General features: G+C 33.1%; 2 protein-coding genes across 2 annotated transcripts; one reads left to right on the top strand and one right to left on the bottom strand.

The window, feature by feature from the left end:
• The first annotated feature begins 1,009 nt into the window (after window positions 1-1,009).
• On the top strand, window positions 1,010-22,988 carry LOC109594697 (neuroendocrine convertase 2). Its single transcript, XM_020009938.2, has 13 exons — window positions 1,010-1,174; window positions 4,492-4,596; window positions 10,729-10,975; window positions 14,153-14,190; window positions 14,256-14,332; window positions 16,563-16,651; window positions 17,035-17,210; window positions 18,714-18,926; window positions 21,575-21,675; window positions 21,742-21,975; window positions 22,031-22,195; window positions 22,252-22,369; window positions 22,424-22,988. Exons 1-13 carry the CDS (start codon window positions 1,010-1,012, stop codon window positions 22,583-22,585), a joined length of 1,890 nt encoding a protein of 629 aa, XP_019865497.1. The 3' UTR covers window positions 22,586-22,988.
• On the bottom strand, window positions 22,985-24,834 carry LOC109594195 (phospholipase A1). The gene is made up of 5 exons (XM_020009399.2): window positions 24,830-24,834; window positions 24,204-24,220; window positions 23,812-24,153; window positions 23,379-23,753; window positions 22,985-23,309 (listed from the first exon to the last, which is right to left on the bottom strand). The coding sequence occupies exons 1-5, from the start codon at window positions 24,832-24,834 to the stop codon at window positions 23,092-23,094; spliced, it is 957 nt and encodes a 318-aa protein (XP_019864958.2). The 3' UTR covers window positions 22,985-23,091.
• Between the last annotated feature and the right edge of the window lie 178 nt (window positions 24,835-25,012).

Raw genomic sequence — 25,012 nt, 5'->3', positions numbered from 1 at the left:
CCAACTCAATTCAAAAATATAAAGTAACATTTTATAGAATAAAGAGTAGTAGTTTTTATATAACTGTATAAAACAACAATGGCAAATTAATTTTATAACAGTTCACATTAAATAAAAGAGTTACGGCTGAAAAATTTTACAATTTAAAAACTATCTGTAATAATGACCATTACTGTATATTTAAAATTCCGGAGATTTATGGTTTCACCCTTAACGATCCACCACCTAAATCACACATGTTTTTTATGATCCTGAAAAGTCATTTTTTATTATCTAGCGGGAATTGGTTGTAATATGGAAATTGTGGCTACGGTTATCAAAATGAATGAGATGTCAATATCAATTTATTTGGACAAACAGTTTAATTCTCATTAGGCTATAGAAAAAACTTTTTGATAAAGCAATCCCAACGTGTAATATGGACGCTTAAGAAAGCTTCCTAAATTTCTTTCAGACCACTTCCGATCTCTAATCAAAGTTATGGGTTTACTTAGTTGACTGTGTGCTCCAGATAGCTCACTTCCTAAATATCAATTTCTTTATTGACTCGTCCGTAAACAATTTTATTTAGTGGCCAGATGGAAAGTATTCAATTATAAACCTTCCAATCGATATCGCCAACAGAAAAAAAATTATCAGCAAATAATTAATTTACTGATTGCCGTTTTTCGTGACTTTCAATAGATTTTGGAAAACGGGAAAACTTGTTTGTATGCACGTTCGAATTACTGAACAAAACATAGCCGAAACTCGACCACAAACAATAATAAATCCCTCGTTCGCCTCCGAGAAGAGAAGACTTCCACTGGCGACGCATAATGGACCCAACACAATTTCTTATCGCAAAAAACAAAACCAGTTCGGTTCATTTACACCCCATCAATTGATACAAGCCGTGTTAAATACAAATCGAGTGTGTTGTAAAATCGATTTCGGTGACGTCAAAAAGGAGTTGCGCGTCGCGACGCCTCAGACCGGGTAGCAGCAACGTATCGTCAGTTTACTGACGATGCCTCTATCCTGGAGGCCGATCCTCCTGCTTTCGATCACGATCTGTGTTGTTTCTGCCGCGGATATCTTCTCCAACTCGTTCCTTGTCAGATTCAAGCGGGATGTCGACGTCAACGAGGCCCACGGCGTCGCCAAACGCAACGGTTTCGTCAATATGGGACCGGTACGTAACGTTTTTAAAACGACGAACAGCTGTTTTGTTTACCGTAACTTCGTTTCGGTTGGGCTGTGTGGTCCTGATCGAACGCACCACTTCCGAAGGCGCCACGGCCGTCTCTCTGAGGCCCCCTTTTCCCTCTCCGTCTTAGTTTCCCCAAATAAACTGTTAACCCATCGAGAATCGCAATATTTGTTTACATTTTCATCGAATTTCACCTATATATTATTCATGTTTTTTGTTGTCGTTGCTATATTGTGATAATTTATTAGAATGTATTAAAAAATTAATAAAATTAAATAATCCTTGCAGGATCTTTTGTGTGTTTCCACGATTTTCTTAAAATCTTCTGTTATAAATATAATTATTTAATGTTGGTAATATGCTACAAAATTAATAATGACTACTATCCAACAAAAATCAATTAATAATCTTTTGTCATATGATAGAAATTATAAATAGATACATTAAATATTCAAATACGTACTGTAATTGTTGAATAATTAACGAATCAGTTTAATTTAATTATTATATGTTGCAAAACAAAGGAAAAACAAAAAAAATATTCATATTTTATTTACGAAATTTCGTTCAAAAAAAAAAAAATTCAATTAAAATTTGTTTATCAGCTAAAATTTAGGAATGTATTTTTATTACTGTTTTGGAGCTTGTCCAATCACTTTCAAAATTAATGAGGGCATCTTTTAAAATGTGCCGTATATTTCACGCAGTAAAAACAGACATGGAAATCTAATTTGGAATCGTTTTTTTTTACTCTTCTTCTAACGAATGCGGACCGAACAAAAACTCGTGCTTAAAGCTAAAAGCCGCATGTTCCGAATTTCTTTTTGTGTGCAGTAAATCCCTCTCAGGCAGAAGAAAATAAGAACCGTTAACTCTTGAAACGAGGGCCTACCCTGCTCGCATACAAATCACGCGTTTCACATAAATGAAAATAACCAGTAAAAATATATGTATATTACAATTTATCGATTGTTTTTTTTTATTAAACCAGTTAAAATATCGAAAATATTTTGTAGATGTAGATAGATCGGCACATATTTTATGAGTTCACATATCGTCCTACTCCAAATATGCGAACGATCTCAATATTGGATATATTCAATTGGGCTTTTGTAGATATTTATATTCCGGGGTAAAGGATGTAACGCATATCGTTTAAATATGAAATGTACGTAGGATTTATTGGGGGAATATCATTTATATACTCGAGACAACATAAATATAAATCCATTGAATTTTGTTGAAAGGATTCCTATGTATTTTATTCAATCAAGATGATAACAAAATAAAATGTTTTATACACGAATCACTCAGTATGATCATTACCACAAAGTTTTGTTGTTAAAAAATATAAAAAACCTTTTATTATTCCCCCATTTGACGTTATCACGACGATAAAATTTATCATAACTTTGGGCCCACATGAAAATTTATTTAAATTAATGAAAACTGGAACCGCTTAACATTTTTTGCCAACTTATAAAGGTAGGTTAAAACAGCTAACGAGCACATCTCAAAAGCTCAAATAATACAAAAGCATTTTCGTGCTTCGCATGTGGCTAACAAGCATTCATCTGGAGATTGACACAGATAAGGGGATGACATGTTATTCAATGCTTTATAAGAATACGCGCGTTTTAATTTATATCCTGTTTAACGATTTGTCATCCTATCTTATCGTGCCCTATCAATTTGTTGCGACATTACGAAAACAATTTAGGTTGTATTTCATCTTAATTAATCACTACCCGTGTTACAAGCTTAATTAAGGAACATAACGGAAAGTAATGTTCAATTTGGAGCTGTGTTGCGCTGTTTTCGTATTGAAGAATTATGACCTCGTTAATATCGCATCGGTTAGATATAAAACGTGATACGTATTAAGAATATTTTCACCCGAACAAATTTTATTCCAGTCATTTAGACGGAAGCTGTAAATGTACTCGACAAATACAATTAGTCACAGGGCCAACTGACTGCTAACTAAATATCTAAACATAGTTTAATTTAATTTCTCCAAACGCGAAAGCTTTGGGGGGATCAGCGACAATCTCGTTTTCGCGAGTTAAAATTCCAAATGCGAAGCTCTTTACAGTAAAACTTAATTTCGGATATTGAATGCTACGCGTTGGCGTTATTCACGGTCTCCATGCAGGATACAATACACTTTGACTTGCATTATGTGATGGTTTTAAGTTGTAAATGATTCACGGAGCTGGTTCTTTTGTTTCGTTACCACAAACGAGGAGTTGAAACTTTACTTTTAATTTGTGAATTAGTCTGTTGTATTCAAATTCATTCATTTCAATTTAATTTTTATCCAAAACTACAAAAATGTGGGTGTTGTTAATGACGAACACTTAGAAAGCTTCCGTCGGAAAATAGCCAAGTCACATGGAAACTGACCGTTTTTATCGATAAAAGTTGCCGATTAGAAAAATTAAGCAAATACACGTTTTAACAATTAATTTTAGACCGCTGTGCTTTGAAACCTGTCATTTTTTAAGTTTTAAAAGGTAAACGGATACTTATTCCTTCAATACAATTAATTTGTTACGTACGTATTTTTATCACCACTTTTCCGCCACATTACTGCAAGTGGTTGCACACGTTTACCGTGAACAAATTGGGAAAGATAAAAATTTCTTTTAGGTCCGAAAATCAATAGGTTCACACGAGTGTGTGAAGCTAGGTCAACCACATCACGTTGTCATCCCTAAATGCAAATAAATTACGACAAGAAACAAATATTTGCATATTTTTCAGCAGTAATTAGTTGCAAACAAGGAAAAATTTGATTGTCTATGTTATTAGATTAATGATTATTTACTTTGTTTTTTATTAAATATTTGTTTATATCTTTAAAGATGATGTTGTTTTTATTAGATTATAAGGAGAATGTAGATAAAAATGATATAAACACTTTGTACACAATGAGTTATACAAAAAGAGTTACCATATAATATTTAATTAGTTTTATATCTAGTATTTTCTGTAACTTCTCTGTTTATCTTCGTTTATCTTAAAAATAGATCTGTTCGCAACATGTTCTAGTAACATGTATTTCACATTTATCAAACGTACATTAGATTTCCCATCTGATTGTTTTGCAATTCAACAAAGCAGAATGCGATGTGACGTTTATTTGATAGACGAGAATATCAAATTTACATTGATATTTGAGCTTGGAAAATCATCCTAACAATATATGTCGGTATCCAAGCTTAAACACAACAATATTGCAAGTCCCAGTCACACACAACGTCCATAATAGACTTAATCTCTTTTATCTGTTTCAGGTCCTGGGCTCAAAAAAGGAGTATCATTTCATAAACCACGCACTGCCGATCGCACGTACTAAAAGAAGCATTCCTCATATGAGAAAATTGAAAGTTGATCCGTTGGTAAGCCGCTTACATCAAAAGGACGTTATTTCGTTGGCTGGTCCGTAATTTATTTATTCATTCAATTCGCGAACGACCTTTTTGACATGGAAATTTATTCGATAACTAGACGTGCACGTCACACATGCGGTTGAAAGAAACTCTTGAGGGCGGTTCATTGATGTTTAAAGATCGGCTTCGAGATTTGCAACGTAAATGTCGATGTCGGTCGTTCGGGTGGTGGAAACAAAGGGCTTCCCCCGGAACGGTTCGATGGAAATTTGCGTCCCAGCTTACTAAACGGGATGTTTACGGGAAAATATATATATTTTTTTTTCGATGAGCCATCGGATAAATCAGTTACGTACGGGAATGCGATTAAATATAATGTTTGATAATTTCAACTATGCCATTTCGACATGGCACAAAAATAAATTTGTGCGTTTCCGAACCAGTGAGTCGAATGTATGTAAATGAAACTGCCATTAAATCTCCGTAATGTCAAATTAAATATTGAAATCTACGGTTTAATTTTGTTAAACAAACAAAACGAAAATTGAAAATGTATATTACACTATTTTGTTCAAATAAAATGTTTCTTCAAAATCCGATAAATTACATGAAATTAGTCTGAACAACGGACAATTTAAGCTGCGTTGTATCGATAAATTAAAAAAAAATCAAGGAAAACTTCTACACAATTAATCTCGACATTAGTTTTATAGATCTAATTGAGTAACGGGACACATTTTAAATTCATTCGTTATTTATGATAAACGAACCAGGGAAATTTTCTGGCTAAACGACGCGCTTATTATCCCAGTTTGAATTGATGACACAATTAGTATTCTGAATTGCCAGCTTAATGTCCTGTTTACCTACTCCCTAGTGTATTTTGCCGCAAAATTATCGATTTTCAATTACAACCACGCCATTTATTTTCAGAGTATGTTACTTTCCAGACGTCATCTGAAAACAATGTCTTTATAAAGGGTACAATCACGACCAAAATTAGAACGATTTAAAAAGCGTTCTACGTGAATGCCCGGAGATTTGCCAGAGTTAATTCAAACGATATTGATTCAATGTTTTATGACATTTTCAGTTTTCACTTCACGTTCTCGCCTATTCGGTCCACGAAGGACCTTAACGACACCCGCCATTACGATTCGCACAACTAATTATCTATAAATACACCCAGATACAGGTCAAATTATAATGAACGATATTTTGACGATCATAAAGGTGAGCGTATGCAAATTCCCGCTTAAGCGACAAAATTACGGTTTGGCGGGGAGGAATATGGAAACGTCAGGGGAAATTAGTTTCCGGATTTAATTGCTCACCAACCGCATTAATCCATATTAATAACATCCCAGTTTTTTTATTTGATTTCCAGTTCACGTGCCATTCACGTGCATATTTGCAGGATTTAACATTGAAAGCTGTGTCAGGAGCAGAATTACTGCAAGTCATTTACAGAAAGCTGAACCTTAACCTTAACCAACACAGAAAATACTAACTTATTGCACACGTACGCACACAAGGACCGACCGTCGGGTCGTCAACGGGCGCGTCGCGACGGTAAAGCCGTTTTCAACTTTGAAGCGAAGTTGATCAGGTGCCACACCGACAAATCAGCGTTATATATGGGGTTGTCGTTTACGCAACATTTGCACAAATTGTGCAGCGCAATGAATTAAGTTAGTTAATTGAAACTATGCTCATTTTCGGTGCACATCCCAAGTTAATAGTATCCTTGTTTATAAAATAAAATAGGCATTCGAATAGCACCTATATTTTTCAACTGAAAGTTTGAATCAACAAACAATATATCCTCTTTTAACAGGTTTATGATGATAAAATAAAACTTGTATCCTTTTTTTAAAAAATCTAACATTGTTGTTCAATTCAGTATTACAATGTAATGGTTTTGATGTTTATGAGAATAATAGAAGAAGTAGAAATAAAGTGGTCAGTTAATTCAACAAACAACAGATCATAATAGAAATTATATTCTCTTTTTATAGGATCTGATGTTATGTTCCACTTATAAGAGGTATACAGAAGTGGATGATTTTATTAATAAAATAGGAATTAAAATTAAATTTTAATAAGTATTACAAGTTTTGTTATTTATAAGAATTAAAAAAAATGATAATTGAACCCATATTTTGGAAAAAGGCGGTTAGTTAATTCAACAATATAACAAAATAAAAGTTCTATTGTCATTTTACATATGTTAGTCCAACGTTATTTTCCACTTAAAATAACATACAAGTCAATGGTTTTGTTTTTTATAAGAATAAAATAAGAAGTAGAACGAGCCCTTTTTCTAAATAAAGTGGTTAGTCAATTCAACAACCAACATATAATAGAAGTTGTATTCTCTTTTCAAAGGATCTGATGTTGTTTTCCACTTCTAATAGGTATACATAAGTTAATGGTTTTGTCATTTTCAAGAATAAAATAGAAATTAGCGGTTGTAATATTTTTTTTGTAATAAAATAATCCAACAATAACAATAATTCAACAATAACAATAAAAGCTGTATCCTCTTTTTATATAATCAAATGTGACAAGGGCTTCATTTAATATTTTTATTGCTTATATAAATAAAATCAGGATTGGAGTGGTACTTTTTAAACTGAAAGTTTTTAATCAACAAACAACAAGCTATATTCTCTGTTTACAGGACCTAACTTTGTTTTCCACTTCCATTTTTTGGAACCAATCAACAAAAGCCATAATTTAATAAAAGCTGTATCATCCTCCTTTTATATAATTTAACATCGTTTTTCACTTATAATATCAAAAATTCAAAGATTTTATTTTCAAATATTTCAGTGATCTCTAACCAGATATTCGTTGAATAAAATATATATTTCAAATTGTTTTCATGTTACTCAGTTCTGTTAAAATAATATTAGAATTGCCAACATTAAGGATATTGAAAATACTCTCTTTATTTGGGAGAAAGGCCTGCGTTTATTTCATGAATGAATATTTCATTCCATTCCAAATATGTGAACAGACACATTCGATTGAGGTTTTGCAGATAGATATATATATATATATATATATATATATATATATATATATATATATATATATATATATATATATACATTCTAGGCAAAAGATGTAACGCATATATTTTAAATATGAAATGTATGCACGTTTTATTGAGAGAAAATCAACTATACACGTAAAAATAAATTCTTTCTGTTTGGTAAAGGGCTTCTTATATTATTTATTCTACTTTAAAAATGTTTATCGTCAATTTTGTTTTTCAAAAATTGTTTTAAGTTAAAAAATATATAAATCATTACTATTCACTATTATTATCATAAAATTTAGCATAATATCGAAATTTATTTAAATTAACGTGAAACTGGAACGGTTCAGCATTTTTTGCCTTGTCTGTTCGAAAAAAAATACATTACTGAAAGTTACGTGACAAAAGAAATGTACACGAATTTAATTCGCTTAAACGAACGAGATACCTACAACACAAACAGAAAACTTACCTATCAAGCTCGTCGTTTACGTAATGCTTGTACTACAATTTATCCAGTATTTAAATGATGGCGATTAAAAAATTTAATGTTCAACTTAATATAATTCCTACCCAATATTTCCTTCCAAGTTTCCATTTGTTTTTATTTAAAAAAATGTATTTAGGGACAGCTTACTACGAATTTTTGTCGCCCAATGTATAACTTTATGTAAATATTGTCGCCTTATCAAATCTAAATCCACTAAAGGGTCTCCGATAGATGTTGTGCTCAGTCGAGACGGATATTTACATACATCAACTTTTTTGCAGTTGACAGGGGACTTCGTCGTAACCGCATTTATTGTGTCACATAAAATTTGAATATTCGACTGTCGTGATTTTCGATCCAACAATAGATTTCTCCAAAAGACATTCAACGCCGACTTCCAGTCAACCGCAGGTCGGCCATTCGGAAACAGGGATGCATTTTGTGATGCAACCAACCAAAAAAAAAAAAGATACCATAAACAATTTGTACTTTGACGCTATAAAACTTTTTTCAGCGTACTTCGGCGTGTTTGGATAGATAACAAATGATTAATGATTTTTGATATGACGCAAATAGGAAAAAACTATATTCCGTCACGTCGTTTCCGATTTGTTATAGACGAAAATACGGCACAAATGTATTCCGAAATTAAATTTGTGTGGGTTAATGCCGATTTATTCATAAAAATATGGGAAAAAAAACACGACCGCAATTTCGTTCGGGTCTCGATTTTAAACCCGACGTTTAAATTTCGAATGTATTATTATGTTTTGCGTGCGAACTGTTGTGAAGTGAAATTACCGTTTACTGTTTTAATTAAAATTTCCATTACATTTTTTCTACGTCCGTCAGTCAGGAACTCTATCGGATTAATTCTTGCACAAAAATAAATTCTTTAATAACGCGAAGAATTCGCGTTCGGTTTGTTACTAGATTGAACGACAGACTTGAGAATTCCACGAGATTTATGTTTCGGGTAGAACGTTTCAAATGATGCGGAATTCGTGCCCCTTAAACCGGCGCCGAACATATTTTCGTGTCCAATTAACATTCCATTTCAGGTGTTTCCCAAATTAAAAGCAATTTTCCGCCAAATGTGGGCTTGTGAGATAATAACATCATTTGCACCGTTGAACATTGCAGTGCGATTGTATTTTATCAAAGCTATTTATAGTCAAACGAAAAGTGCGTAGAGCTTTTTAATGATCAAACTGCTGGGAATTATTTATAATTCCATCAGCAAAAAAGTCACTAAGCTTTTTTATGTTATGCTTAATGATGTCATAGGTATTTTTATGAACCTCAAAGGCAGAAAATATAAAACACAAAAGCTTTGTTTTAAATGACATAATAAATTTACAAAGCAAACAAAGTGTACCAAATCTTTTAATCATTCACATAATGCGGGCTTGATATTTATATTTCTTTGAAAAAATACTCTTTGTTTAGCATATGTTTTATGCTCGGCAATTTTTTAATACGATAATTTTTATAATTATTTTTTATTATTAAGTGTGTTTACTCACACTTGATGCCGAGTACTAAAGTAGTGTGACACTCGTGTATCTCACAATTTACTTCCAATTTGCCAGTTCAAAGCTTTTGATTGCTTTATAAGAGAAGTACTTAGTGTTGTAGTTCTTATATCGACGTCACACTTCACAGTACTCATGAATCTGAGTAACCAGAATATTCTTGATATTATTCACCCCGTAAGTAATGGGTTCTTGGGGATGCAGTATTAAATGCTAATAATTTACTCACTCAGTCCTCAAAACTCACATTTACATCAATAATCACATTTATCCTCTGACCTTTTTTCTCCCTTTCTAAGGAGTATCTTCGCTATATCAGTAAATTGGCAGCTTGAATGAAATATTGGATTTGAAGCTCCACTTTTCTCTCGAATTCCTTCTCAGTAAAATGACACAATTAAAAAGTACAGAACACCCACATTAACACAGAAATAAGTTGAACCCAAAGCACGAACAAGAAATTCAACGAGTCAGTAAAAAACACGTCTAATCTCTGTAAAATTAAAAATGACTTTTATATTTTATAAGAAAAATATTTCTTGCAATTAGGCTCGTATATTTGCTTCTTTATTGCCCACTTAAATTTTCTCTCCATTTAGAGGGGTTGCCAAAAGGCAATAAAAAATAATTATGGGGTAGAACTCCCTGTTGATAACATAAAGGACAAATATCAAATTTAGTAAGTAGGTCATAGTTTACTGCTTAGACGTAAAAGAAAATTATAAATTATTTGACACTAGATAAACAAAAGTTCTACGGGTTCTATTTAACTTAACTCCAACATTTGCGTATACTGTTTCCAAAATTAAGTAAACTCAAACGTCTCCTGATGCATTTAAAATGTTCTCAGACTTGAAGTGATTCTAATTAACGCTAATTAAACAAAGAGGCGACGATTCCTCCAATTTCGTATTTAATGGAAGCGGAATAATACCCTCGAACAATGTCGTTGCTAGAGCACATGTAAATATGTACATAATACAAAGAGAAAGAGGCCTCTTTGAAAAAAAAAAAAACATAAAATGTGTTAATTCTGTGAAATATTATATGTATATTTTTAATACGTTTAGGTTCACGCCGCCGTTCAACAGCCTGGTTTTATAAGAGTGAAACGAGGTTACAAACCATTGAAAGTCGAAAACCTGGTGATGAACATCAAGCCGCACAAGGACCCTACCGATCCCTATTTCCCATTTCAATGGTACTTGAAAAACACCGGTCAAAACGGCGGCAAAGCCAAACTGGACCTGAACGTCGAAGCTGCTTGGGCACAGGGCGTCACCGGCAAGAACATCACCACCGCTATCATGGATGACGGTAACTTTATTTTTGATTTTACTTAGTGCGAATCACCTGAGGCGAGTTGATACATTTCGTTAATTAATTTGTTATTTAAAATCAATCGTGTCATCCGTAAATTTTGCCTCCGGTTAATTCAAACGGGTCGACGCCGCATCGAAGTGTTGATTAAAAAGCATTATTTAATTAAAAACCCCCGGATTACCTACAAATGTCGAGTGTCAGCTGGAAATCTTCCAATTAATTTTTCGCGGTAAAATCGTGACTAATTGCATTAGTTGAGTCGAGATCGTCGGAAAAAAAATCCCTATCGTTTAATTTTCTGGTTCGTCCTTAGCGTAAATATCGACGTCTTTCTTAGTTCGTGAAACTTGCAAGTTCCAGACCGTGTATTAATTCTAAGTTTTACTTCGAATAGGTCGCACCGGAATTGACCTTCCGAAGCCGGAGTAAGCCACGTTAAAAGTAAAAATAGAATGATTTTACTTTTAAACTTTTAACCAGGTAACGCTGATCAAAATTAAAATTGGATTTTGTCTTTGTAACGGTTATGAGAAATTTAAACCATAATTAAAAGATTCCGTTCAACAAAGAAAATCTCATCTATTTTTGCTTGTTAATATCAGTTTAATTATAAGTTGGGATTTTTTCAATGTGGCATACAGATTATAGAATATATTTCGTATCTTTGGGTTTTTGGTATATTTGATTAAATAATGTGAGAAGTGTCGAGAACCGTCCTAAACTACGCTCTCCATCTATGTTAAGGTAGGTGATTTTTAATTACATACTGATGGTTTACAACTCACTTTGGTTTGTCATTAACAGTATAAAATATCTATTAAAGTATTTTTATTAAACTTAAAAGTATATCACCAATTATATTTAACATTTTAATGCTTATATCATAACTTTAAAATTACTCAAACTTTATAAGGCGTCTGAGGAGGTAATCAGCACGTTCCAATCTTAAAACTCGTTTACTAAGGTACGCGAATACACAATACAATAGAAACATCCAATTACGATCCTAAATATACTTTAAAATTCATGAAAAGGTTTGGAAATTCATTCAATAATTAAACGAGCTAAATAACTTAGTCGACGAACAAAATTCGACATTCCTAAATAACCCTGTCTGTAAAATTGAATTAAAGTTGAAATAAACGGTGGGGGTTTTATCGATTTTGTTAATTGAAGCGTTGATTAATTCACAAATCATAAATAATGTTGATTGTTAAGTATTATAATTAGCTAATTCAAATTCAACCGCTCCTTTCTTTCACTCGAGTTCTTATTCGATGCAATGAAGTCCGGAGAAAAGAATATCAGACTTCATTAGCCTTTCCGACGACAAGTTAATTTCTTCATTTTCACCTTAAGTGAGACTGTATTATTTCTATTTTTAGCCAATTTTAATGAAAATGTAAAACGCTTCTCTCTACTAAATTCAGGCTAATGTTATTTTATTCCATTTTCATTCGTTTTAAATTAAAACCGCAGGATATGATTTATATACCAAGTGACAGAATATAAAATACGTAGATCCGCCGTTTACAGTTAATTGTTTTTTGGAGTACAGTTTGGGGTATTTGGAAGTAGTGACTGATCCATTCAAGATTTCACACACGTGTTGCATGGCAACAAGTTTACATCGGAATATTGGAAGTACTCCAAAACAAGAAAATAATAATCCAAATGAGACTCCATATTTTTTTGAATGCATCATTGGACACTCAAATAATTTGTAATGAAAATTAAAGATGTCCGACTCACATACGCAATGCCTTTATCCAGGATCCCTTCTGACAAGTGTCTGATCATTATATATGGCCAAAGTAAATCTGGACTCAACATTGAAAACGACAAGATTAGATTAAAATTTCATTCATTTGAAATGAATGAAAGAAACCTTTCAACATAACAAAAATGAAAGTAATACTGAATTTTGCAAGGTTTTTCATAAAAGAATTTAATTCACAACTTGTTCAGTAAGTATATAAAACATATTTCAATATTGTATACGTTGCTTTTTTTCACACATCTTAAAAACGACGCAGATATTACTTTGAATGGCATATAATCTGATTTCATTGGCCAAAGAAATAGCTCATTCAAATATATAATACATATTTAAGTTCTGTGGCGCTAACATATTTAACGATCCCGAAAAATGGTTGACAATGTTATTAATAAATATGAACCAACACACTTATTTAAAAATACAATAAGAAAACTTCTTAACAAAGAAGCAGTTCCTTTTATAGACAGACAAATTGGAAAAATCAATAAACAAAATCCTGTCTCGTCGCAAATAAAAAATTAATTAATTGAGTCACACAATATCAGTGTGTCTAGTAGAACAATCAAACGTCGAGTGAATGAACAATACTGAAACATCCTTACAAGTTTGTAAGGATATATATTTATATTAATTATTCTGCAGAATTTTGAGAGAGTACTTTGGTTAGATGATTCCAAGTTCAATAGAATAAGATCAAACGGTGAACAATACGTTTGTCGTTCCCCCAAATAAATGTTTAGACACTACAAAAACTTTGAAATACGATGTATAAATGTATATAAATATGATGAGAGATAAATGGAAACATTTGCCAACGATGATTTATCAGGTACATGAATTTTTATGCACGATAATGATCCGAAACATACGTCTAAAGTTGTTCAAAATTGTAATTATTTTAAGTAAAATATATTTTGATTGAATTTAATTAGAAGTGTTCATTTTCTAATTAATAATTCGTGCTATTTCTTTGGCCATCACTGTATGTGTTCTGTTGTCTATGTCACGAAGTATATTTCAATTATTTTATATACCATAAATGTCTTTATAACTACAAATATTTATTTGACATTATTGGATATAATTTTTTCCGTCACAATAATGTTCTGTGCAGATACCATATTCAAAATTGCCTATCCTGTGGGATTTTTGCTCATTACGAAGCTGTCATGTTGACTGCAATGCAAATAGAGACAGTCGGGGTGTTTGTGCTAAAAACAAACACCCACGTTTTGTAATATTTCTGTACTTGAAGCATAATCGATAATTCTTTGTCGCTCATAAAATAAATAAAAGAAAATAACAGGCGGCCGCTCCCTATTATAAATTTCAGACGTATCTATTTCTCAGCTCCGAACATGCTTTGATACCAGACATTTTTGCATTTCCAGGTGTTGACTACATGCATCCCGACCTGAAATACAACTACGTGAGTAATCCCAATTAAATCCGACAAAGAAAACACGTGTTCCTAATCGCCCGGTGTTGTTTCAGAACGCCAAAGCGAGCTACGATTTCAGCAGCAATGATCCGTTCCCCTATCCACGGTACACGGACGACTGGTTCAATAGGTAAATTAATAGAGAGAATTTTTAATTAAAATCGTATCGGATTATTTCGTTTCGCAATGCGAACGTGCGTTCATATTCGTCGGTCTAATTAAGCCGAATTAGTCGTTTAAATATCGTACTCTTTTTATTTGCTGCATGCACATTATTTTTTACATTTACAATGGAAAAAACTCGATTCTAAATACGGACCAACCAGCCTACACACGAAGCTCGGTGCTTAATGGGATTTACTGCAGGAATCTCGTTCCAATGAAGCGTGGAATTTATTATTGTGCCTACATGAATATTCATTTAGTTTTAAGCTATAATTGTGACCCGGATTTGTTGTTATCTTTGTCTCGAGCGCCACAATTTTATATTTTAATAACGTCCAATGCCGGACTTAATTGATCCAACAAACGTTTTTAATGCGATAAAGACCTACGATGTCCGTCTTTGTATTTGATTATCGGATGTTCCGGCGGCGAAATCGATCGACAGGCAATAAATGTCGACAAATATTTGTCCGAATCAGATTCTTCAAAGTTTTAATGAATTTCCGGCACTCGATTTATAAGCCGGAATATGAAAACTACACGGTTGAACACTGCTTACGGCTCGGCGAGGTATCACAAATTGCTCGAGTTTATTGCATCGTACAGACAATAAAGTTTGCAGCAAATCCGTGGTATTTTTCCTCGAATATTTTCTCAGTGAAGGATTTTCCAACAAGGAATTCAATGTACGCTTTTATTTTACAGTACTTGAAATGGAATGCCACAATTGTACGTACATTTTGTTGAGTAAACAAAATATGTAACGGCACAACGAAATAAAGTTTTGGTGAATTCAGTTTTCTGTGTGTTCTCGTTTATAAATTTAAATTGTGAATAATATACTGCTTGCAAAAAAAAACGCAACACCACAATTTTTTTATAAAAATATTAAGCTGTTACAGAATAATAATACTAAAAAATTAAACAAAAATCTTAAAGCATAAATTGTCAGAAACTAATAATAATGCGTCGGACCCCTTCTTTCATTAAGACACTCATTGACACGTGGCATCGATCTAATGAGATTATTGACATTTACTTGTTGTACCTCATCCTAAACGAACTGACTCTGACGTCTTAATTCATTAAGATTCCGTGGAGGGTGCAGCAAATTCGTTAAGCGTCGCCCCACATGTTCGATTGGGGAAAGGTCTGAAGATCTGGGGGCCATGGCAGTATTTACTGTGAATTTTCACATGGGAGGCTTCTAGAAAGTTTAATATATTCCTGGAAATATGTAGACGGGTGTTATCTTGCTGAAAAATTAGTCCGTGATCTCTTCTTATGTAGGGAAGATAATAAGGCTCCAAAACGTCATCCACATATCGCTGGGGCCTCATATTGCCACTAATGAAAACTAAAGGTGACCTGCTACCATAAGCAATAGCACCCCATACGATTAAACCCGTAGTGTTGTGAACATTACTCTCCAGAGCAAAGCGAGTGATTCCACTCCTCATTCCAACGTTGACGTTCCGTAAACCAGTCACCACGTTGGCGAATATGGTTTGCTGTTAGAGGTATGTCCAAAAAAAGGCGATAAATCCGTAGGCAAAAAGACCGAATAACAATTGATCTACCTTCATCGGCAAAAAATTCATCAGGTTGAACTCATCCTGTCCCTTAGGACCAGTAATTTAAGACGACGGTCTTGTAGCTCTGTGGTAGCTCTGGATCTTCAGGAATCACTTGCTCTACCTCTGCCTGTTCACTCCATGATTGCCAACATCGTATTACAATATTCACATTTCTGTTCAAACGCCGCCCTATTTATAGAACGAAATTCCCACTTCATGCTAAAACTACTTCGTCTCCGTACTCTATGCACGTTAAAAGTTTAGTATAAATTACTGAATAAAACAAACTAAATACCTTAAAGATGAGAAAAAAAAACAAAAATCCGACAACATTTTTAATCATTTTTTATTTCAATACGTAATACGTTCTGGGTGTTGCGTTCGTTTACATTAGTATATAGGAATACTTTTTAAAATGTGGTGGAATCGCCCATTTCAGTAACGACCTTTCAACCAACGAATGCTTTCGTATTTACTTTTCGAAAGTGGAACACATATTGTTGTTAACAGACAGCAAATTTTCTAGAGTGTCAACATTGAAAACGTGGAAAAAGCATGTGGGGATTTCGCCTCCCTAAGGGAGAAACTTAATAAAGTATACGCATTTCTTTTTCACAGTCACGGCACCAGATGCGCCGGAGAAGTGGCAGCTGCCCGCGATAATGGGATCTGTGGCGTTGGCGTAGCCTACGACTCCAAAATTGCAGGTAATTCCTTACGTAGAAAGTAGACAAAGCGAAATTAATTTGGGTCACACATGGTTGTATTTTATACTTAACGTTTATAAATAAATAGAAAATTAAGCGTTAACTTTTGTCTTCGATGCGTGATTTAATCACGTACAGCACCATAATCCACATATTATGCAAATATAAATATTTATTCATTCCAAAAAATTATTTCGCGTTTAAATAATCAGATAAGAGAGTAAATATTAAGTTAAAGCTTAAGACACATGCGATTACCTAAATTAAACACACGCATGTAAATAAACCGACTTATTAGTTCCATGGAAACCTAATTAATTAAAAATTGGGCGATAATTATAATTTATATAGCAAATAATGATGAGTTTTAATTAATTTTAAAGGAATTCGAATGTTGGACCAACCTTACATGACCGATTTAATTGAGGCCAACTCAATGGGTCATGAGCCAAATTTGATAGACATATACAGTGCTTCCTGGGGACCAACCGACGATGGGAAAACAGTAGACGGACCAAGGAACGCCACCATGAGGGCCATTGTCCGCGGCGTGAATGAGGTAAGACATAATTAACTCCTGAAACAACTATATGCGTATAATAAATGTTTTCGCCGATGTCCAAGTTCCCATTGAATGCTAAAAATAGCCAACGTGTTTCAATGAGATGTTGAAGCTGCCGTATCGATTCTCCTAGCAACCTCAAACCGTAAAGAAAACGTTTAAACGTAACACGAATATAACCATCGACGTTCTCTGTCGATTTACGTATAAAATTCTCATTAAGTTTCATTGTAATTTTAAATTACCCTCATCTTTTCGTTCGGTCTTTTAACCATCTGCCGTGAATTCAAGCTCGGACACTTTTAACTAACCAATTCCACCAAAACTCTAGAAACTACTTTAAAATTTTTATTTGGAAACTTTACACTCTTGTGTATGTGGCAACAACCAATATAATATGGGCGCTTAACTTCTTCAACTTAGAAAACATTTTGCGGGACAAGCAAAATGTTTTACACTTTAGTCAATAAACCGCAGCTTTCATAAATGGCTTTTCAGAGGGTCGAAGCATCTTCTTTGTGTAGCTGTCATATTTAAAACTAAGCTAAGGATAAAAGGAAAAGTTTCGTAAGCTAAGTGCCTCATTTCGCATGGCCCTAAGATAAGATCAAACAACATCTTTGACGTCATCAACGTGGGCTTCAAATTATGTACACAACTAACAAGCCTGACAAAATTACTGTGTGAAAATTTATATATATGTCGAAGCTTTATTACGGCACGGCGCATTGAAAGGGAATAAATAAATCAATAAGAATATCAAAGGAAAGGCGTTTTTTTCAAAAGGCATTGTTTGAGAGTGTGTCGAGACCATTTATAGCGAAGTCGTAAATTTATTCTCCTCCACATTATTTCGTCAGATAATAAACACACCGCTATATTTGACTCAGAAAATTAAATTATATTCGAAATAAAAGGATGTCTTATGAAAATATTTCAATCCTAAAAATAAAATTCCTTCATAAAATTTTAACAATGCCCGCGACAACCTCAGCATTTGAACGACTTAATTTTCTTGCGGACATAAAACGAAATTACACCTTCGGCTGCATCAGATAAATTATTTCCTTCTTCCCAAGCTCAGCAAGATCCGGTTAAATGAAACACGTGCTTATTAAGAGTGGTGCCGTAATGTGTTTCGTTCAAGGGTGAACGTAGTTACAAAATACACATTAATACTGTATGTGCATGCACGTACGTGCACGTTACAACGACCAAATAACAGCTGCTTCCCTTTGATTTATTATTTGTTTGCAGACTATAATCATTGCGATTCCGTATCTTGGATGATTCGGCGGCAAATCCAGTTTGGACTGTTTGTTTACGTGCTTTGCTCTAAACCAGTTTAATAAATTAAAATCGTCCATGTTGAGCGTGTCTGTTTGAATTCGTCCGCTTATGTAAACCTCCGCGTCCCGTTCGACAAACAGGTACACACCGAAGTGTGTCACCTCGTCACAACCATGAACTTTCGTGTGAAAGCACAGCTTTGTTGTTTAGGGTCGAAACGGGCTGGGAAATATTTACGTTTGGGCCAGCGGCGACGGCGGCGAAGATGACGACTGCAACTGCGATGGTTACGCAGCCAGCATGTGGACCATCAGCATAAACAGCGCCATCAACGACGGCCAAAATGCCCACTACGACGAGAGCTGCTCCTCCACGTTGGCGTCTACGTTCAGCAACGGTGCCAAGGATCCCAACACCGGAGTGGTGAGTCCGCATTTTTATGGAAAAACGTTTCAGGTTCAAGTTCAAACACGTGTCTCTCGTTTCCTGCAAAAGAAACTGGCTACATAAACAACGGAACTCGTCTTAATTGCAATAAGCGTGCTGAATTATCAAGAGCTTAGTTGGTAAATACTTTTTTTTTTTAGTCAGGCACGTTGAATAATTAACACGGCTATTGATTTAACTCAACTTTTAACGAACAAACGCTGCTCGGTTTATTTTTACCCTTCTTTTTTCTCGTATTATTTTATTCAAGTAACACTGCAAATTTAATTTAGTTTTGTTTGTCGGCCGTCTATCAGACTAAATTATATTCTGACCCTTATCAGCTGCACGCGCCAGGTTCACAAATTTAATTATAAATTCCAGCGAGACCTATTACGGCCAATATAAATGTCACGCTGCATTGTTTGGTGGTAACAACTGTTTAGTTCGATTTGACTGAATAACGATTCAGTGCATCTCTTGGGCGAACACGAAAATTTAAGTTTACAATAAACAACTTGAAATATTTGTCTGTGGTTCTATTTTGAGAAGGAAATTACACCTCCACATCAATAAAGTTAAATTCTGTGCTCCCCGTAAGATTGCGAGTGGTGGGTATTACGTAATTGATTTCTCAGTTCGCGACGCCTCGATTTATTATCAATACAAATAGTGGTTTACTTTGGTGTAATACATTTGCAATACACACCGCTAATGGAACACCGCATCAAATTTAGTAATGCTGTGTGTTCATGCCACGTAATAACATAAATACACATGCATACATAATTTGTAATTATGATAATGCTATTGTTTATGTTTCGTGGTTTTTATTTTTATTCGTCGTAATCAAACTGATAATATTTTTATATCTCTGCGGGAATGTAGATTTAGGCAATAATACGTGTTCGCACCCATTTAATTGTCCTATTTAAAACAGAAATTAATTAGTTATTTTGTCTGTATTATTTACGCAATTAACGTTCACGAATTTGCTGGAAAGTACATAATAATCCAATAATAATTCTTGTAAGCTTGAATATTTGCTTCAATAAACTGTCAAATTCTGTTCATTCGATTTAAAAGATGTCGAAAGTTCCATATTTATGGAATGATTATCATAAATCAATGAAAGTCCTAATCGTTTATGAAAATAAATTTCAAACATTAAACGACTTAAGTTGTCAATTTGCATAAATCGAAATTTTACTTTTAAATTATTTTATTATCGAATCTTAATTGTCAAACAAACTAATTTAAATTCAGATAAACTTAATGTTTTCAAATTATATATTAAATTATGTTAAGCTTTTCGTTTTTCAGACATTGTTAAATATTAACCAGTTTATTATTCAACAAAGTTTTACTAATAAATAAATTAATATTATTTACCTTTTCGGGTTGGAATAATTATAACTAAACAGTTTAAAATATACAATTATAATTTATTTTAATAAAAAAAATACAAGAGCCAACCCAAACTCAATTCTCAAATATGATTCAATATGTACATTTTTTTACATTACAGTCTGAAAATTATTTAAAAAATTGATTCAATTGATTGAATTGATTCAATTATAAATGTGAAATTCTTTCAAGAATATCCATTATATTACAACAATACACGTATACGTATTAACAAAATAAGTTTTAATAAACAATGTAATCTCCTGCAAAAATTAAATTAAATTTCATCAACAACTTCTAAACCTATAATAAGACTTTTGGGACCAAAATTCTTGAAAAATTATTAAAACAAAATTAATTAGTTAAAAAAAGAATATTAACCGTTAATACAAGATACTTGGTCGATCTCCTCTCCCTCAATGAATAACCTTCCTTCACATACTGAAAATTAGTGAACAAATAAATTTTTGATTCATAATTTGCCATTCTTCTGTAAGAGCATTAGCAAGCTCCTCCATATTTTGAAGTTTATGATTTCGAATGTAAATTTGTCCGAGTGTCCCATACTTGTTCAATTGGACTGCAATCTGGTGAACGCAAGGGCCACTCCATATAATTAATAACTTATGATTAACTACTTTTACCATATGATTAACTACTTTTACAACGCTAAATTTTAGAAGTCTCGCCAGGTGAGAACTGGCATTGTCGTCTAAAAAAATTAAATCCATGTAGAGAGTATTAGAATTCATTTAGCAGAAATAATCAGAAATCGGTCTGGTCTTCTGACCATAGCTTGTTATCCACAACCACCATATATCATACGGCGTTACAATTTTCCACTTTATACATTTGGGCCACTTATTGTTGACTTAAATTACCGTGTTACAAAATTTCAATTATAGTAGCAAAATCTTGAGATAGTCTAGGAAATTCAAACTTACTTCAAAACTAAAGTATATTTAATACACTTTACCAATAATATCCAGAAATAACAAACCTTTATGTTGGAAGTATAAAATTAATGTCAAGTTTTTTTTTGGGCTTTGGGTTTATTTATTTCTTTACAGTTCGGATGTTTCATTACTAACGATTGTCTGAGAAACTTAACTCGTGGCCTCCACTACTTTGTACGGTGTGCACGATAATGAACTATTTGGGCACAATCGTGCAACAACAAAACTATTTAAGTTTCAAAGGCAAGCATGGATGTTGCCTGAGCATCATTTTAATTTCAGGCAACTACCGACCTGTATGGGAAATGCACCACCACTCACTCCGGAACTTCGGCGGCGGCCCCAGAAGCGGCCGGTGTCTTTGCTCTCGCGCTAGAAGCGAAGTAAGTTTGAACTAATTAATACCACGCGCATTTCCCCAAAGTTTACTGACATCCGATGTATTTCAGCAATAAATTGACTTGGCGTGACATTCAACATCTGACTGTGCTGACTTCGAAACGCAACTCTTTGTTCGACGCAAAGGGCCGATTTTATTGGACCATGAACGGGGTGGGATTGGAATTTAATCATCTGTTTGGCTTTGGTGTTTTAGATGCTGGCGCTATGGTTGCTTTGGCCAAGCAGTGGAAAACGGTACCGCCGCGGTACCACTGTGATGCTGGAACGGTAGCCGAAGTCAAGTATGTTGTCAACACAATATCTGCTAAAGCGTAGGTTAACTGGTTTTACTTGTAGAAGAATTCCTTCACGTGGTTCGCTCATTATGAATATAACAACAAACTCTTGTAAGGGTGAAAACACGGAAGTACGATATTTGGAACACGTACAGGCTGTTATAACATTAAATGCCACCCGCAGAGGAGATGTGGAACTTTTCTTGACTTCCCCTATGGGCACACGGTAGCGCACCATCAATTATAATTGAGAATACCCGTGATCAACCTGATTATTTTTAGATCTATGATTTTAAGCAAGCGCCAAAACGACGATGACTCTCGGGATGGATTTTCTAAGTGGCCATTTATGACTACCCATACTTGGGGAGAGTATCCTCAAGGTACCTGGACTTTAGAGGTACACCAGGAATATTATTAAATAAATAAAAATTTAACGGTTACATATTTTCAGGCAAGCTTTAATTCTGATACTCCCCAAACTGGTTTCGTTAAGGAGTGGTCATTGATGCTGCATGGAACAAAAGACCCACCCTATACTGAGCTTTCCGTCTTAGATCCGCATTCTAAACTAGCGATTGTAAAGAAAGCTCATGAGGGCAGAAGTAAAATTTAAATATATGTCCTCATCAGTTCTATCCAATTGTAAATTTATTTTTTATCTAAAGTTTCATCAGTATTCTGAAAACCATGCATATATTTTTAATAGAAAAATAGTGACTCTAACATATTCTTATTAAAACTAACTTGAAATATTGTAATATAAGCATGTGATTATATTTTAAATAGGTATTTTTAAATTATATGGTTACTGTATTTATTTATTTAAATAAATTGTAAGATATGAAGATTAAATTGTGAAGTTTTATAGAAATGTTAATTTTAAATATCCTTATCATCAAACATAACTGTGAAATAAAACAATTTTGTACAAATAAACTGCAATTTTATTACTGAAATTAAAATAATTTCCAATGTAACAATTGCTTTGCCTGATTGTAAATAAAACTACAAGTTAATTGTTGTCTTATTTTAATCATTTTGAGTCGAGATTTATAATTTATACACAGTTATAGTTTTGCATATATTAAAGACACTAATTAACAGATCAAATTAACTGCATCAGTTTTCTTTTAAAAAAGGAGATTTAAATGAGGTTTCAGTAAAACAAACTCCAGTAAAATCGGTTACACTATCTTCTGCAGCAAAAACATATTCTTTGTTTCCTTCGCAGTCACCCCTATCATACCGTTCTATATTTTCACACTTTCTGCAGTGAACATTCCTTAAATTTATAGATTCTATGAAGTATTCAAAACTCCTTGCATGACTACAAAAGGCTACAAATATAGATAATTAAAAACTGTCGAGTTTTAAACTTAAAACTCATATTTTAGAGATGAACTCACAGCTTTGAATAATTGTCCCCAAAGAAGTAGTTCCAAACGATGCAATGCAACCTGGCTGACTTCTAGTGCCTCTATTAAAGTACACATCCAATGTGCCAATGGGATCCGGATAGCCATAAAAGCCAGCGTCCGTGTGAAAGACAACGACGTCTACGGCATCCTCTTTGTTCAATCTGTCGTCTGCCGATATAAAATTTTGAGTGAAATACGGTCCTGCGGGGTCCAAGCCCGTGATCCTTGCTAAACGCTTTCCTGTAGAATTTTTCACGGCTTTGCCGGTAAAGCCTGCCACATGCCCGCCAAGAGAAAGTCCAATAAGATGTATATTTTCTGGAGTAATATTTTGGGCCAAAATAAATTTAGCTATAAAATTACCTAAAAAATTAGTTGTACTCTGTGTTAATTGAATGTGATCTGAGTTTTGACAATGTACCAACAAATCTAGTGTTATATGCAGAAGATACGTAATTAGATCTGGACGGTCTCTCCCAATCAACTTGAATAACATTGTAGTCACCTCGCTTCAAATATTCGTCAGTCATGGTTTTATACCATTTTCTGCTGTGATTCTCTATGAATCCATGTATGATGAATTTTACCGGGTTTGTCATATTTGAAGGTGTGTCATAATCTAATTTAACATCAGATGAAGTCCTTGTAAAAAGATAAAACGACACGTCTTCCTGTTTGACGTCATGTGGTCTTATTTGCAAAGTATCTCTCCCTAATTGTACCAATTCATCAAATGTTAAATCTTTTATATCGTCCTGATGGCCTAAAATATTAAGAAAAGTCATAGAACAGTTAAAAAATGTTAAAAATTACCATATTTTATTAAAAATAAAAAGACAAAGATAATATAATTCATTGTCTGTAGTAAAGGCATAACTGAGGTTACACAATTAGGAGAATAATACATAAAGCATTTAATTTTTAACATAATAATACATTTTTAAAATAATTTAGATAATTTGTGATTGATTGACCTATTTTGTGTAATTTTATTTCTGCAAATTGTTTTGTTTTTATAGTGCGTGATTATGCAATAAATAATTTAACCTTGTACAAAATCTAATAGTTTTTAAAAATCCTATATAATAGGTACAATATATTTTTAAAAAATCTAAAATCAAAAGGTAGAACACATTCAACAATTAAGAAATTTAAATAAATATATATTTTTTTAATTTACTTCTTAAAAATACAGCTCCTAATTTATACAATATTTTTTAAAACTATAAACATGTCACATTCTTTGCACAGTTTAAAGAAAATAAAAAATTAAAATTAACTGTTACTAACATTTGTCAAATCCTTTATTTATATTTGTAAACAATATTTAGTATAGTTTCACGATATGAATACTTTTAGTAAATTTACTGGCGATCGGCGAGTATTTTTATTTTTCAAAATGTTTAGTTTATATTTGTTAAATTAACAAAATATTTTACTTCATCTTTGATTGGAATTTGTATACAATCTAATTTGATCCTTAAATTAAATTAAGAATAATTTTTATGTAAAATTTATATAAAATTCAAGAAAAATTTTAAGAAATATTAAATTTATTTTCTATTTCATTTTAATGTAAAAAAATATAATGGTGCATAATTTTTGCGCTATCAAGTTATTAA

Source organism: Aethina tumida, chromosome 1 (genome assembly GCF_024364675.1).
Source record: "Aethina tumida isolate Nest 87 chromosome 1, icAetTumi1.1, whole genome shotgun sequence".
Lineage (NCBI taxonomy): Eukaryota > Metazoa > Arthropoda > Insecta > Coleoptera > Nitidulidae > Aethina > Aethina tumida.
Note: the sequence above shows the minus strand (reverse complement) of the source record. Positions and strands in the feature narration are given on the sequence as shown.

Bases quoted from the DNA above. Each gene is read 5' to 3' on its own strand.
- LOC109594697 (XM_020009938.2), top strand. From the start codon at position 1,010: ATGCCTCTATCCTGGAGGCCGATCCTCCTGCTTTCGATCACGATCTGT. The intron at 14,191-14,255 runs GTGAGTAATCCC...GTGTTGTTTCAG, and splicing joins CCGACCTGAAATACAACTAC to AACGCCAAAGCGAGCTACGA. The intron at 22,196-22,251 runs GTAGCGCACCAT...GATTATTTTTAG, and splicing joins ACTTCCCCTATGGGCACACG to ATCTATGATTTTAAGCAAGC.
- LOC109594195 (XM_020009399.2), bottom strand. The intron at 23,754-23,811 runs GTACATTGTCAA...CTAATTTTTTAG, and splicing joins ATATAACACTAGATTTGTTG to GTAATTTTATAGCTAAATTT. The intron at 23,310-23,378 runs GTGAGTTCATCT...CTATATTTGTAG, and splicing joins GGGGACAATTATTCAAAGCT to CCTTTTGTAGTCATGCAAGG.